Source organism: Halichoeres trimaculatus, unplaced genomic scaffold (genome assembly GCF_033239565.1).
Source record: "Halichoeres trimaculatus isolate MK-OKI-2021-1 unplaced genomic scaffold, fHalTri1.1 fHalTri1_scaffold_6, whole genome shotgun sequence".
In the NCBI taxonomy this organism is placed as follows: Eukaryota; Metazoa; Chordata; class Actinopteri; order Labriformes; family Labridae; genus Halichoeres; species Halichoeres trimaculatus.
Window position 1 is genome coordinate 24,651,054 of NW_027437184.1, and position 14,519 is coordinate 24,665,572.

At 39.8% G+C, this 14,519-nt stretch overlaps 1 protein-coding gene across 1 annotated transcript in view; it reads left to right on the top strand.

The window, feature by feature from the left end:
• Positions 1 to 14,519, top strand: part of tmem164 (transmembrane protein 164) — a 36,186-nt gene that overhangs the window by 13,588 nt on the left and 8,079 nt on the right. The window contains exons 2-4 of the mRNA XM_074671456.1: positions 3,680 to 3,729; positions 9,814 to 9,880; positions 12,699 to 12,777. Of these exons, the coding sequence (XP_074527557.1) occupies positions 3,680 to 3,729; positions 9,814 to 9,880; positions 12,699 to 12,777 (196 nt within the window). The remainder of the gene's footprint in view (positions 1 to 3,679; positions 3,730 to 9,813; positions 9,881 to 12,698; positions 12,778 to 14,519) is intronic.

The window sequence follows — 14,519 nt, forward strand, 5'->3', positions numbered from 1 at the left end:
TTAGATGTTGTTCGGCAAACGCCAGCTCTTTGAAGCCTTCAGCTTTCACAAAACTCAAAGGGAGCATATTTCCAGTTAGCATTTTGGTTTTTAGCAAGCTAACTTTCTCCTCTCTGGTTTTCGTCACGACATATGCTAACAGGGCTAGCAATTGATGTCATAGGGGTAAAAATATTGGTGACTCATTGCATTGCCAGTTCAATTTCTATTCAGCAAATCCTCAGAATCGATTCACGACCTGGCAAGTTGGGACTCACTCTTCACTGCTCTCTCTTTGTGCTTTGCTCATGGTTTAGCATCAAACTAGTTATCCCATCGCATCCAAGTTTAACTCCTATATCAATCACTGCACTTAACTTTTTGTGGAAGTAACTCCATGCATCACTTTTTTGACTGACCTTTGACCTGTGTCGCAGGTGTAGCAGAGGCTTCTGCATTTGTTAAGCTTTTGCTGTATGATGTCACAGCATGTTCCTAGAGAGTTGCCGTAGCTGCCGTAAAACAGTTGCTTTTGCTGAAATCTACCTCATTGTGCTGACCATTTGCCATTCGTAGATGAATTATGAGGGATGCTAGGTATATGGCCCGTCCCGTAGCCAGTCAGCAGAGGGAGCTCTAACTCTTTGGGCTTCAATCCAAACTCAATAAACATTTATTTTGTTCGTCTTAATCAACAGTCTGTGTGATATGAAGATATGAAGCCTGTGCGGAAGTGTTAAAAACTGCTACTCATTGAGCGCCCACTAGAGGCTGTGCAGAAACACCTGAGACTACATACACACCAAGTGAAAAATGTAGATTTTAACAAAACCTGTGCCAAACATGACTCAGGTATTTAGCTCTTTTGTCTCAGCAAACACTGCACCAGGGGTGAGTTGTTGTATAACTCATTTAAATTTGAAGCCATTAAACTTGCAGGTTTCCCTTTTAGACAGAAAACCAGTTTACAGTGTCAGCTCAAATGTTATGATTAACTAATGGTCGATGTTGTTTTACAGACGGAAGGAGCTCACAGTTTTTTAAATTAGAAATAACCTGATTATCTCAGACCCATTTTCCAAATTCTTTGTGGGGTTATATTAACTAAAGCTCATATTGTTGCTGTAAGAATACATTTCATCATTCCTGGGTTCAGTTTTTAACTGTTTTTCATTACCCAATAGGAAACTCATTGTCTTTTTCAACACCTAAATGTCTTCACACTTTTTTTTTTTGTTGTTGTCACATTTCATAATCAGGCTCTTTAGCAAGCAGCCTCAACATCTGCTTTCACAGCTAGCTCCTGGTAGACAAACAAAACCTGCCGGAGTCTCTATGAATCAAAGATGAAGCTGCCGCTTTGAATAAACACAGAAACTAGCATCTCTTTTTAATCATTTAGCATAACAAGGTGGCGTTAAATACCTGCCTTACACACAAACAAGCCGAGCAGGGTGGTGAGTTGTGTTCATTGCTGAGCTCCAAAGGGAGGAGAGGGAGTGTTTATGTGACTCAGAGTAACTTTGACAGTGGTGTTGCTCCAGCTAAGAGGAGCCAACAGGAGCTAAGAGGCTAAATTTGGTAGCAGTTATCGAATGTGTTAGCTGAAGGCACAGAGGCACAAGAGAGGCTGGGAGGTGAGAGGGCGGTGAAAACACTGCCACCAAAAATGACATGACCGATGGCAGTGTGAGAAAAAGCTTGACATTAAATAAAGGGCTCGGCTGCTCTGCAACAACAACAAAAAGTCACAGGACTGATTTCAAATGATGACTGTACTTTGATTTTTTTCACAAATTGTTGCCTTAAAGTTCCTATCTCTAATGCTGAGCTGAAATCAAACAAAGGATCTCAGCAGCAAAGTTTCCCCCAGGCAGCATTACATGTGAAAACAACGCAGTGTTTGCTAACTGTAATAATCCTCTTGGAAGACTCTGGTAAACATTTCTAAGTGGTTTTCATACAACTTCACTCCTCTGAAATGAACCAAATATTTGCATGTGTCTGAAAGTTCAGTGGCGCATATTAAGTTTCTTATGGTTGACATCAAACTGGGACAAACAAACTTTGAGTTTTTTGTTCACGCTGCAGGTTAATATGAGCTGATAGCTACACAGCAGAGCAATCCCTCAGATATATCCCCGGGCCAGCGTGCGCTTGTACAACAGATCCAAAGTAAATTGCTTTCTTGTAATGTTTTCTGTGGCCGCTGCCTTCCGGGCAAACCAACTTCTTTTTGTGTCACTCGGCGTTTTGAGGTAATCCATGTTTGCAGTTTGCTCCAGGCCTGAGCGTTCACACAGTCACTGAGCAAAGAGGAGATATATGAGGGAGATATACATTGTGACCTGTGTTCTCATTTAACCATAAAGCTAATGTAGTTTGTACCCTGTTTAAAGTTGCTTTACATACACGGGTACTTATTAAGTGATGGGCATTGATAAGATTTTATACATTTCGGTACCCTTATCAATTCTGCTTAGCAACTACGTTTCTTTATCGATTCCTTTATCAATTCCCTTTCTCTGTAAAAAAAAAAAAAGTAGCTTTACAGGTTTTCTGGGTCAACAACATATGTTTGAGTTTGTTTTTGTTTTGTTATATATTATTTAACAAGTAGACCATCTAGTGTCTTAAAACGGTTATAGCGTTATTCTAAGTTGTTTGGAACCTTGCATGAATGTCTTTATGATAAAAGTTTAGATTCTATGATGAAGCCAAAGTTCTAGCAATGTATGCTAGCCACTAGCATATCAATGCAATTTTCTGCATATGTTAGCATCAAGCTAGCACTATTTTGTTAGTATAATTTTTCAAGGAGATTTACAACATATTAAATGTATTAAATAAGAATCTCTTGTAAGAGAGTGATGTACATTTCTTCAGTAAAACTTCAAGTTGAAAATCCTGAATCACATTTTTCATGGAAAACGTTATCTAACTGCTAAGCTAAGGTAGCTGCGACAGACTAGTCGTGTAAGGTCCTGCAGTCCCGACACAGTGTAAAGAATCAAGAAGGGAATCAAGAAGCACATAGGCTAATATCAGGCTAACGATATCAATAGATTGAAGCATTTCTTATTGATTCTCAGGAACCAGTTTTTGATTCCCATCCCTATACATATTAAACCAATGCACAGCTTCAGGACCTGTCAAAGCAGTTCATATTCTTGCACATTTGGTGAATCATTTGTAAATCGCTTTCAAATTTAACTTTGATGAAGTTTCAGGAAGTTAAAAATTAAGCATGTCAGCTGATCTGATAAGGCTCTAACACGCCAAGATTTATACACGTCCTATGTTCCTTCGCTCCCTAATAAAAATTGATTATTTCTCTTTCTCCATCTCAAATTCAATCTTGTTACGATTGTTTGTTTGAATATAAACCAGGCAATAAAACACATCGGTGCCAATATGCGGCAGCCATTCCAGTGCTTTCAAATACTCCCTCTGATTGTTCGGCTGTTCTCTTGGGTCCTATGTTAACTCTGCGTTCTGTTTTCTTATTAGACACACTTTAAAGTCGCCTACGGGACTCTGTTCCAGCTTCCTGCTCCAATTATTTAATAAAAACTTGTTACAGCTATTTGTTCCTGTTCTTTACTTACAGAAGCGAGCGCTTGAAGCTGTCAAAGCGTTCATGCTGTTTCTTAATAACAACTCTGAGTTTAATTTGATTTCTCTTTTTTTTTCCTAACAGATCTTCCTGCTGGCCTGCCCACCATGCAAAACAGCAATGATTGTATTCAGGTGAGTACATGTACCCACACTGTGTTTGTACTTGTTTTATTCAATGACTTTAAACTTTAGAGCAAATATTAACTAAAAAATGTAAGTTGTGATGCTTTTTTTTGCATTGTTAACTGCTGTACTCTTTATTGATTGGTCTGATGGTGACTGGGATCTTCCAGTTTTTAGCCTGTTCTTCTCAAGCAACGACCCCTGGTCTAAAGATATGAAGCCCATGCAGAAGTGATAAAAACTGCAGTACCTTGAGTGTAGGGATGGGTACCTTTCACATTTGAAACGGTACGGTACCAATGCCCGGTACCTAGCAATCGGTACCGGTACTCAACGGTACCAATTTTCGGTACTTTTTTTGTGTTTATGTGGTAAAATGTATTAGTTTGTTTAATAATAAAGTGTAGATTCTTTTCAATTTGTCTTATTTATCCTTCAACATATAACCTTGCAATGCTGTGTTCATGCCCAGCATGGAAAATCTCCTACTCTTCCACTCCCTCACAGTCACAAGGATGCATTTAGGTACCAAAACATGGTACCTTTTGATTTTACATGAATCGATACGCGGTACTTTTGACAAGATTCGGTCGGTACCTATAAAAGTACCTAATTTGGTACCCATCCCTACTTGAGTGTCCAGTTGAGGCTGCAGAGACACCAGAAACAACTAAAACAATGACCCAAAACTGTACAGGACTTGGCTTCTTTTATAACTTGCTATTTTACAAGTTTTGCTCTTGTAAAGGTATGAGGTATGGCTGACTTGAGGGCTGACTGACAGGTGGTGTCTTGGCCCGCCTCTTTAACTTCATTTATACTCAAAGGCTAGGAAGCTAGGTTGAGTTCAGCATCTGTCAATGACAGGCTTCAAAACTCTGCATTAGAAATAAATGGATGACATCACAGACAGATCTTTGTATGACACAGTCTATGCTCCAGCCATGGTCTGTGATGGCCTGTCCTCTCAAACTTAACTGACTCTGTGCTGATCCCAGATTTTCACTCAGGCTTTGGCAACTCAAGCCAAAACATGTAAGGTAGACTACGAAAGGTAACATGTTGGTATAGCTTGAATGAAATTCTCAGTGGAGATTTAGAAGCGTTGGTGCTGACAGACACTTAGGTTTTTTATCACAGTGTCAATAGGCAAAGGTGAAATGTGCTCTCAATCCAAAATCCAATCCAGTTGATAAACAAAGACTGAAATGAAGAATTTGAATTTGAAAAAGAAAATTGATTTTTTTGACAAAGAATCCTGGTTTTGATATTGTCAAACAAAAAATCCCGATATATAGATTTTCCATTTTTTCTCCCACTCCTAAAAGGAAATATTGCTGTTTATTGCATATTGATAAATAAAGGACAGAAACAAATGACAAAGTCTTAACAGATGCAAATATTGTTGGGGGGTGGGGATGCAAGTCTGAAAGTCTGCAAGTCTGCAGACAATACATTAAGGAAAAACTATAGGAGAGAGAAAATATCGATGAATCACAGATTTTTTGAATGAGGCCCAGTAAGAGAAGAGGTTCTGTAGTTTATTGATCACTTATGGCGAACAATGTTGAAATGGTCAGCAAATAAACTTTGAATTAGAAACTCTGGTGGTGCAACTTTAACTGCGAGATCTTCACCTGCTGCCAAAATTTCTGTATACCTCCACTCAGCCACAGACATAAGGGACATACTTCAATAAAAATAAAAAACAAACAAACAAAAAAACCCCCACATATTTAGAAAAGAGGGTTATTTAACAGACAGCGCCCTCTGCCTTTAAAACAAAAGAGACGCTTTGATTAATTTCTTGTCTCTCCATTTGGATCATGTCCACCAGTTGACATCTGTCCCATGAAGAGCTGTTACATCCCAAGTGATGTTGCTCTCCAGAGCCTGACTCAGCCTGTTATAAAATGTAATACAAAATAATTAGACAGACCCGCAGCTCAAATTTAGCCACAGGTTTAATTGTCATGTAAAAGCAATCAGCACTTTCACTGTTATTACTTGTTGGCTCCTGAAGTGTAAATTGGGTTTCTGCACCGATTTTATTGTAATGAATTTGTCGGGTTTATTGTCCTATGTCCTGTTAAACGGCTCTGGTCTGGACGGCTAATTAATCCCAAGAATGTCCTTGTTTTTGCCCCGGGGAAACAGAGTTACACCCAGTCAGGAATAAATTCAGGCAGGGTCACTTTGTGGCACCCATGGGAGTCACAATGAACGGCTGCGACTGTAAGGGCGACGGTTAAATCAAGGTGTGTCCCACCTGGAAGGATCATAAAGTTTATGAAGCTTTGTGTGGGGCATAAAACAAGTTTTTCACCCTTGGAAAACTAAACACAAACTCAAAATACTCAAAGGTTTATCAGGGACATACAGGAGGATCACGTCTTATTAAGCATAGTCCCAAACTACGGTGGGATCAGAAGTGTTAAACTAAGCAGGGGTCCTGCTGATGTTTTAATAAATCTACATTTGTTATGTGTGTGATTGTGAAATATTATTTGGATGAACAAGTTCAGTCTGGGCTTTGAAACCAAGAGTGCTTTAAATTTCTGTCATCGTCAGAGTTAAATGGTGTCACAAAGTGTGATTCAGTCCTTTCTGGAGCAGTTCCTTCATACAGACACAGCAGATGGAAATGTGTCTGTCTGTTTTCAATGTAACCACTGTTTCGATGAGGAAGTCAGTCAATAATTTGCCTTTTAGCGTGTACCGCACGACTACAGGGTGCGGTGAAATGAGTGGGTTTCTTTGCCGAGAAGTTGGAGGTTTACAGCTTTTTTCCTACATCTAATGGATAATCCTCCTCGCTCGGTTTCTCTGGAACATTCTAACAGTGACGGCCTCACAATAAAAATTCACACATTTCACCGTTTGAAGACTCTTAATGAGAAGCAGCCGGTTCAGAAATGTTTGCTTTGACTTTGCAGTGACTCAGTGGAGCTCTGATGCAGCTTAAGGAAAGTAAGGCTGATGAATCTGTTTTACTTTTACAGAAGTCTTTGTGCAAACGATACAACTGTACATTATATCAGATTGATGATTTCGGCAAAACTTATGGAAGAAATTAAATTAGCAATAACTAGAGACAGTAGATCAGAGATTGGAAAATGTGGCAAACTTTTTTCAGTGGGAGAATCCTTCTTTTTCAAAACGTGATGGGAGGATCTGAAAGATCTATTATCTAGGTCTCATTTTAAATAACTCAGTACTACAACTATAATACTTTTAAAGATAAATGTTGTGTGAGTTTGCTGAAAATACCCAGATAGATGTGTCTCATATTTGTCACTGGTTGTTAATGATCAGCAACTGTGTTGAATTTCAACGTGCATGAAGCAGATTTGTCCCAAAAGTAACGGGAGGCCCTTGGAGTGACAGCCCGGCTCATTTGAACAGACGCACCCTCAGCACTGCTGTGTTTCCTGTGACCTTCACCGTCACAACAAATTCTTTGGCTCATTTGACAAAACAAACAGTCATAGTCAGAGATAGATGTAGATCTTCACTCTGACACAGGAGCTCCTGGTTTCCCTCATACTGCAGCTCTTAGAGTAATTGTTGGTTTAAAGAAACATCGCTCCTCATGTTTACTGAACAAGCATCACACTCCCTCTGTCTGCCGGATCAGACAGGCTGTGTGTGCGCTGAATGGAGAGTGAGCTGGAAGGAACCAGGACTGACTCAGGACTGGGTTTTAAATGAAACTAACCAGTTCTTAGAGCCAGACTGCTGCACCGACAGTGTCCAATTTTATAGGCTCATAACAGATGGCTCAGCATGGCCCTGTATATTTCAAAACATATAACAGGTGTTTTAACCCATTTCTTTTTTTATAGAAAGTATAAAAAGTAGAAACAACACACTGGCTTATTTAGAAACGTCTCCACGTAGTTTGTCCAACAAAGGAGCATCCGGTGACTCCATGGTTTTAAGTACTCAGTACTCACTGCAGCACATTGTAGCAGGGCATTAAAGCTGAGTGCATGCTGGGCCACACTTCAACTGGTTGGGAAGCCTTTGGAGAATGTTTGGAGCAGAATTAAAAGGAAAAAAAAAACAGAGCTTTTTATTTTGAATTTTCCCTCTGAGAAGTTTTACTTAAATCTCAGACATGTAAGATAAAAGTCTTAAGTTTTGGTTTTTTCTTTTAGAACTCATTGATTTATGTCAAAACTAAAGTTAAAGACAGAATTATGATCTATATTCCCAGAATTCAGAGGTTAAAGTCTTAGTTCTAACTTTAAATCTCTGAAGTCTGAGTTAAAATTCTAAATTCTTACATTTTCTGTTAGAACTCAGAGATTAAAGACTGAATTTTTGAGAAAATATATGAATTCAAAATTTTTCATATTAAGTTATAATTCTTGCTTTTTCTCTTTAAATTCGTATATTAGTGTCAAAATTTGGGGATCAAAAACAGAATCATGATTTTAAATCTCAGAATTCTGTATTAAAGTCAAAATTCAGACTTTGACTGTCAGAGCCCTGAGTAAAATTAAGGATTGTTGCTTTTGTTTTGTTTCTTTTGTTTTGCTTTTTTTGCTAGGCGCCGCCCCGTTGGCTATGGCTGCCTTTTGCAGCAGCTCTCTCTTCTTTGTCTGTTTCTTGTAATTTTTTAGTCTCTTTTTTGTAATCTTTGTATTTGGAGTGGATCATTACTCTGTATGGCTCATTTGTTGGTCATGGACACCAAACTTTTTGTGGCTTTGGTGATGTTTTTACTACTTTTTCTCCTGTGTTTGTCTGGAGATCCTACATGTAACCATGGCTGCATTGTTTACATGTGAACTCAGCTGTTAGCAGCCTGTAGCATGTCAATGCTAACTGGTGTAAGGCCTGATGTCTTCCCACAAGGTGAGGAGAAGGAGGTGAGGACGACGTGCTGGTTCTCACGTGTGAGCTAAGAAGTGACGACATGGACCTGTCCTTCAATCCATCGTTATTGGAAATGTAAAATCTATCTCCAATAAGATGGACAAGCTAGCTGTGCTAACCCAGCAGTAGAGGGAATACCAGAGGGCAGAGTAGCATCATGCTATTCACAGACATGGCTAAGGGGGCTAACAACAGACACCAATGCCACATTGGAAGAGCTTCACCTGCTGTGAGCAGACAGGATCCAGGGGACAGAGACTGAACAGACTGCTGAAGAAGCTCAGTCCTGGACCCTGTGGAGGTGGAGGCTGGCTGAACTGGACAATGATGGACAAGCTGTCAGCACTTATTTTACTTATGGAACTTTTTGCACTTTCTATACACTTCTTACTTTTGTTTTCTTGATTTCTGCTGTGACTTCAATTTCATTGTATTTGTTACAGTGACAATAAAGTTCTGTTCTATTCTATTCTATTCTATTCTATTCTATTCTATTCTATTTTCTCCTAGATTTTAAGCTCAGAGTCTCAGGAAAAGAAAATTAGACCATTCTTTTCTGACTTTTTTCCAGAGGCCCACATTCCTTTCTGAACCTTTGAGAAGTCAAGATGGAGCAAAATTTGCTCAAGAAAACTGGCCAACTTAAACTTTTACCATATTCATAGTCTTTGGCCACAAAGTTCTGGTCTCTGTTTGTGGTTTTAGTCGTTGACCATGTGCATGAAAGCCATCCATGGGGAGAGCAAGGGACAGGATGCATTATTCTTCATAAATCCTGGAATCCACAAGCCACATTTTTTTAGTTTGTTAATAACTACTAATTTCAAACTTTTGTAAGTGTTGCTGAAATCCACAAGTTTCAACACATCAAGTGAAATCTTGCCTGAACCATCTTGGACCTGACCTCCTCGTTTCAAACCTCCCACTTGGATGTGATGTCTGTAAATGAAAGGCAGGTGCTGCTGACAGCATGAGGGAGGACTCTGATTTTCAGCCACATAAAACATCACAGTTGCTTTCAACCACCTGCTCCTCTGTGCTGACATCAGCTCTAAAACACTCAAACTGATGTGTTCATGAAACAATGATGTGTGCTGTGTGTAATCAGGGAAATGTTCCTGTGAGACAGACTTGAGTTTTATCTTTTTGTCAGATTATGTGTTTATTCCACGCCACTGATTTTATTTTCTCCTCTGCTTGTGTTTCCAGGTTGCAGGTCCACATGTTGAACGGGGCTTTGCTGGCTTTAATGTTCCCTGTAGTCAACACCAGACTGGTGAGTGAAACCCTTATCTGTGACTGAAAGGTTTCTTCTTTTTATCATGTTCACTCTCGTTCTGTCTAAAGAGATAAGTGTTGGAGAGATGTTCTGACTCCTGTTACGTTTATATTTCTGTAACGGCTCAACAAGCAGGCTTTATAATGTGACATTTATAAGAGTATGATGTTCAAATATAGTTTGAATCTGAATTTGAAGAGCAACCTGCACCGTGGGAACGACAGAATATTGGCCGGAGCGTCAGAAAGAACTTGATCATTGATGGGAGTCGGCTGTTTTAGTGAAGGAAATCGGTTCAGCCTGCTCGAAAGACTTCCGCTGACAGCTGAAGACAGACAGCAGATACTGAAGATAATGCAATTGGTTTAAATTCAATTTGCAGAAATGACATCAAGATGTGTCAGTTTGAACTTTGTCCTGCTCTAACAGAGCAACTTCCTCTGCCACAGCCCTGTTTTCTCTGTTAGATAAAGAACCTGTTCTCTCCAACCTGGAAAGCACTGTACGTCCTCCACAGCACTGTTAGTGTGTGGGGTTATCGGTCAAAATACAGGATGCAGCGTGAATAATATATGTACCAGCACATAAAAAATGATACCAAGAGATAAAGAGAAGTGGATTCAGTTCGAGTTGACCAGCACATCTCTGATTAGGTTGAATGAATTGGTTGCAAATCCACACAGGTGAAGAAAAATTAGTTTACGCCAATCGGTGATCCCTAAGTCAGGGTCTGGAAGAGGGGTGGTGACATGTCTTCCAAAACTAAAAACTATTTACAGTTGCATATTTCATCTGTTATTGTGAAAATACCTTTGAAAAATAAAGTTTGAAATTTATATAGAGCCATACAAACAGAATATGTTAAATCTGTTTTCAGTATTTCTCTTTTGGCCACAAGACCCCAAAGGCGATAAAGCCAGGTAGTAGGGATGGGTACTAAATAAGGTACTTTTGTAGGTGCAGATTAATTCTTTCTGTAGTACTGATTTATGTAAAATCAAACAGTACCATGTTTCAGTACCTAAACGCATCCTTGTGACTGTGAGGGAGTGGAAGAGTAGGTGATTTCCCATGATGGACATGAACACAGGATTGCAAGTTTATATACTTAGAAATAAATATGTTAAATTGAAAAACTGAGATTTTACAGTTCTACAGTTTCATTTAGCAGAAGATTTTGTCCAAAGCGATGTACAACACAAACAAGAATTTAGACAGAAGGAAAAACCTAGTTAGTGTGACAAAGTGTTGTAAGTTAATTGGCTGCAAGTGCTGGCTGCACATGGTTAAGTGCAGGATTTTTTTTTTAATAATGTAGAATAATCTAGACAACTAACCACAATCAATTGCTGTAACAATATACTTCAACCCTCAAAAACATTCAGTAATTAGTGCTGAAAATTCACCAAGAGCTGGGTCTTAGACCTTCTGACTCATTCTACCCCTGAGGACAAAGAGGAGAAGGCTCAGACTGAGTGTTAAAGTTTTCCCTGAACAGATGAGTTTTCAGACATCTTTTAAAGTAGAAAGGGACTCTGCGGATCGCATAGAGTTAGGTAATTAAATCCACCATTTGGGCACAATAGAGGAGAAGAGTCTGGCTAGAGATCCAGAGCCGCGCTGGGCTGGGAACATCAGGCGTCTTTCACAAGCAAAGCATAGTCAGTAGTGTAGACCTTGATGAGGAACCCGAGGTAGAAAGGAGCCATTCTTGTTGTTTTATTATTGAACAAAACATTAATTAGTAATTAATTTAGTACAGATACTGAATGCCAGGCACCCACACTCGGTACCTGGCATTCGGTATCTATACTCAGATGTGGCAATGGGTATCATTTCAAATGTGAAAGGTACCTATCCTACCAGGTAGCGATGGTATCAGTGGCGGCAGATTTATTCAGCAAACAGCGTTATTAGCACAATTCCTAAACTCAGCTTCAAATGATCAGCTGGATGAAGTATCTCTTGTCTGTTTTTTTTGGATTGGCCTGTTATTGTATTTCTATAGCAGGAGAGGGGCTGTTACTGTTTTCAAGCAGTGCCAATTTGGGGGTCTCAGGTTGAAAAGTTTGGGAACAAGTGAGATGAACATGACCATGCAGGTGAAGCTTATAAACCAGCAGCATCATGTTCCTGATGTTCTTTTCTGAAGACGCTTTCGCTGCGTAGCTCTACCAGTCTGCTGTCGGGTCAAGAGCTGAATAATAAAGCTTTTCAGTCATTTACATGCAAGTCTGTGATGTTTTTGTTTTCCAGCAGGGACATGGTGCTTTTATTAAAGAGACGGTGTTTATCACTTGAGGCAAACAGGAAATACAGAAAAACAGATGAGACTGTGGACCAGATATGTAATCACACATCTATGCAACACCTTTGTATATTTCAGTAGTTTATAAAAGTGCTCTAAAATGTATGCACTTTTTAGAGTTTAACAAACCGTTTTTATTCTAGAAAAACAAAGATTCCTCACTTTAATGATGACAAACTGGTTTAACCTTTGATTGGATGAACTGAAGCATTATTGATGGAGACTTCCAGTCAGACAGTGTGTTCAGGCTCCATCCAGCCCTGCCTGTTAATGCTGCTCTGTGCATCAGAGCGACGCCCTGACAGAGTGCAGGGAGCTCTCTGTTTACACATTGCTGGAGAGCCCAAGCCTAAGACTATACACAAATATCATTCCTGTAAATGTTGAGCTACTTCTTTTTATCTCACAAAGCATTCACACAACTCTCTGGTGAATCTCTCCTAGAGCCGCCTGTGTGTCCGTGTTTTATGTGATGTGAAAAACTAAAACTGTTTATTTTCTCCACAGCTTCCATTCGAGAAGGAGATCTACTACATCCAGCACTTCATGCTGTATCTGGTACCTATTTACCTTTTCAGGAAAGGAGGTAAGTGTTGTTCCTCAGTCGTCACACACCTTTCTTTATTCACACCTATGACGAAATACCTTCCACATGCCAGGAAGTGTGTTCTGCGTGGAAGGACTCCTGTTTGTTTGATAGCTGAGCTGCTGCAGGTTTCCCCTTCGTCTTTGTCCGCTTCCCTCCGCTGACGTCAGCTGCACATTATCTGTTTATGCTAAACAAACGCCTGCAGATGCTCCTTTAATAACACCTACATTCTTTTCCACCGTCTGCTGTGGAGATTATCCTTCGTCTGAGGAGGAAATGGGAAAGCTCTCAGTGTGTAGTGTTGCTCTGCCGCGTCTCTTAAAGGTCAAAAGACTTCTCCACATGTGGGGTATGACTGGAGGAGGCAGAGCAGCGATCCTGCTGGTTTAAATAAAACAACTCTGCTGCATTTCACCCTTTAGAGCAGAGTTCAGCTGCACAAACCGAATTATGCAGCCAAGAGATGCACTTAAGGGTAAAGAGAGTCACCTCAGGTCAAGAGCACAGAGCGGCTCCCAGCTGGAGATTCATGGAAATGTGAGAAAGAAACGACCTCCTCAAATGATGCTGTTGCTCAACATTTTACAACTTATTTCAGTGATTTTATTCTGTCTGTTAGTTTCTGTTGCTCTTGTGTCTAAACGAAAACCTTCCCTAAATCAAAGGTAAAGTGGCTGTGAGGAGTTTGAAAGTGATCTTGAAAAAGTCTCCCTTCTAGATATATGCCTGATAGTAATCCACATTTTGATCATTAAATGAGATTATCAATGCCAGTATTGCTGGTTACAGATTATTTTAAATGACAACTTCTTAGCTTTCAGTTCAGCTCGACCAGAACCAGATTGATTTACAGCATGTCTAGGTCTCTGTGACAGCACCACCCCAGCTGATGAAGTTTAGTAAAGAGAAGAGATAAAACACAGAGATCTGTGTTTTTTTCTGCTACAATGATTTCTGTGATTAATTTTGTAGTGATGGTGGACACAGGAGCCTAACTGTCAGACAGAATAAGGGCAGAAGAGCAGAAGAAAGATAAACAGGAGAGTGATACAGCTGAGTGATATACCAGAGCTAAAGGCTAATAGGCCTTTAGCTCGGGCTGTATCTCTCTATGAAATCTCTCTATAAAATGAAGAGTGAGGTTACGTTAGCTCTGACTGGTAGTAGAGCTGCACGATTTGGGGAAAAGGTGCGATTTGCGATTAGGTGGACAATATTGCGATTGCGATTGTGCTTGCGATTTAATAAAAAAAGTTGTGTCATGATGAGTCTATAGACTTGCTTGGTTATCATGGAGAAAAATCAGAATTGCATGTGCCGACATTGCGATTGCGATTGCGATATCCTCTTTTGCGATTACGTAATTGCATGTGCTGACATTGCGATTGCGATAATCGTGCAGCCCTAATTGGTAGATGACTGGCAGGACATAGCTAACCAGGATTTATTGATGTTACACATTACAGAAATGTCTTAGAGCACCGGGCGGTCAGCTGCGCTAAATATAACCAGCTACTAAACTACTTACAAACTGACAGTGTTTACTTGTTGTCACGTTAGCCTACAGATACATCGGAGCACTGGCCTGACACATAGCCGACTGCTACAACGTTTGCTTGATGTCATGTTTCAAACTACAGCATGGCGTAACTCAGCTGTTAAATATCTTACCTTGTCACGTTGTATCCAGTAAAAAGTTGTCTTGAATAAAGACAGTTTGTTTTGATCTGATCTCCATT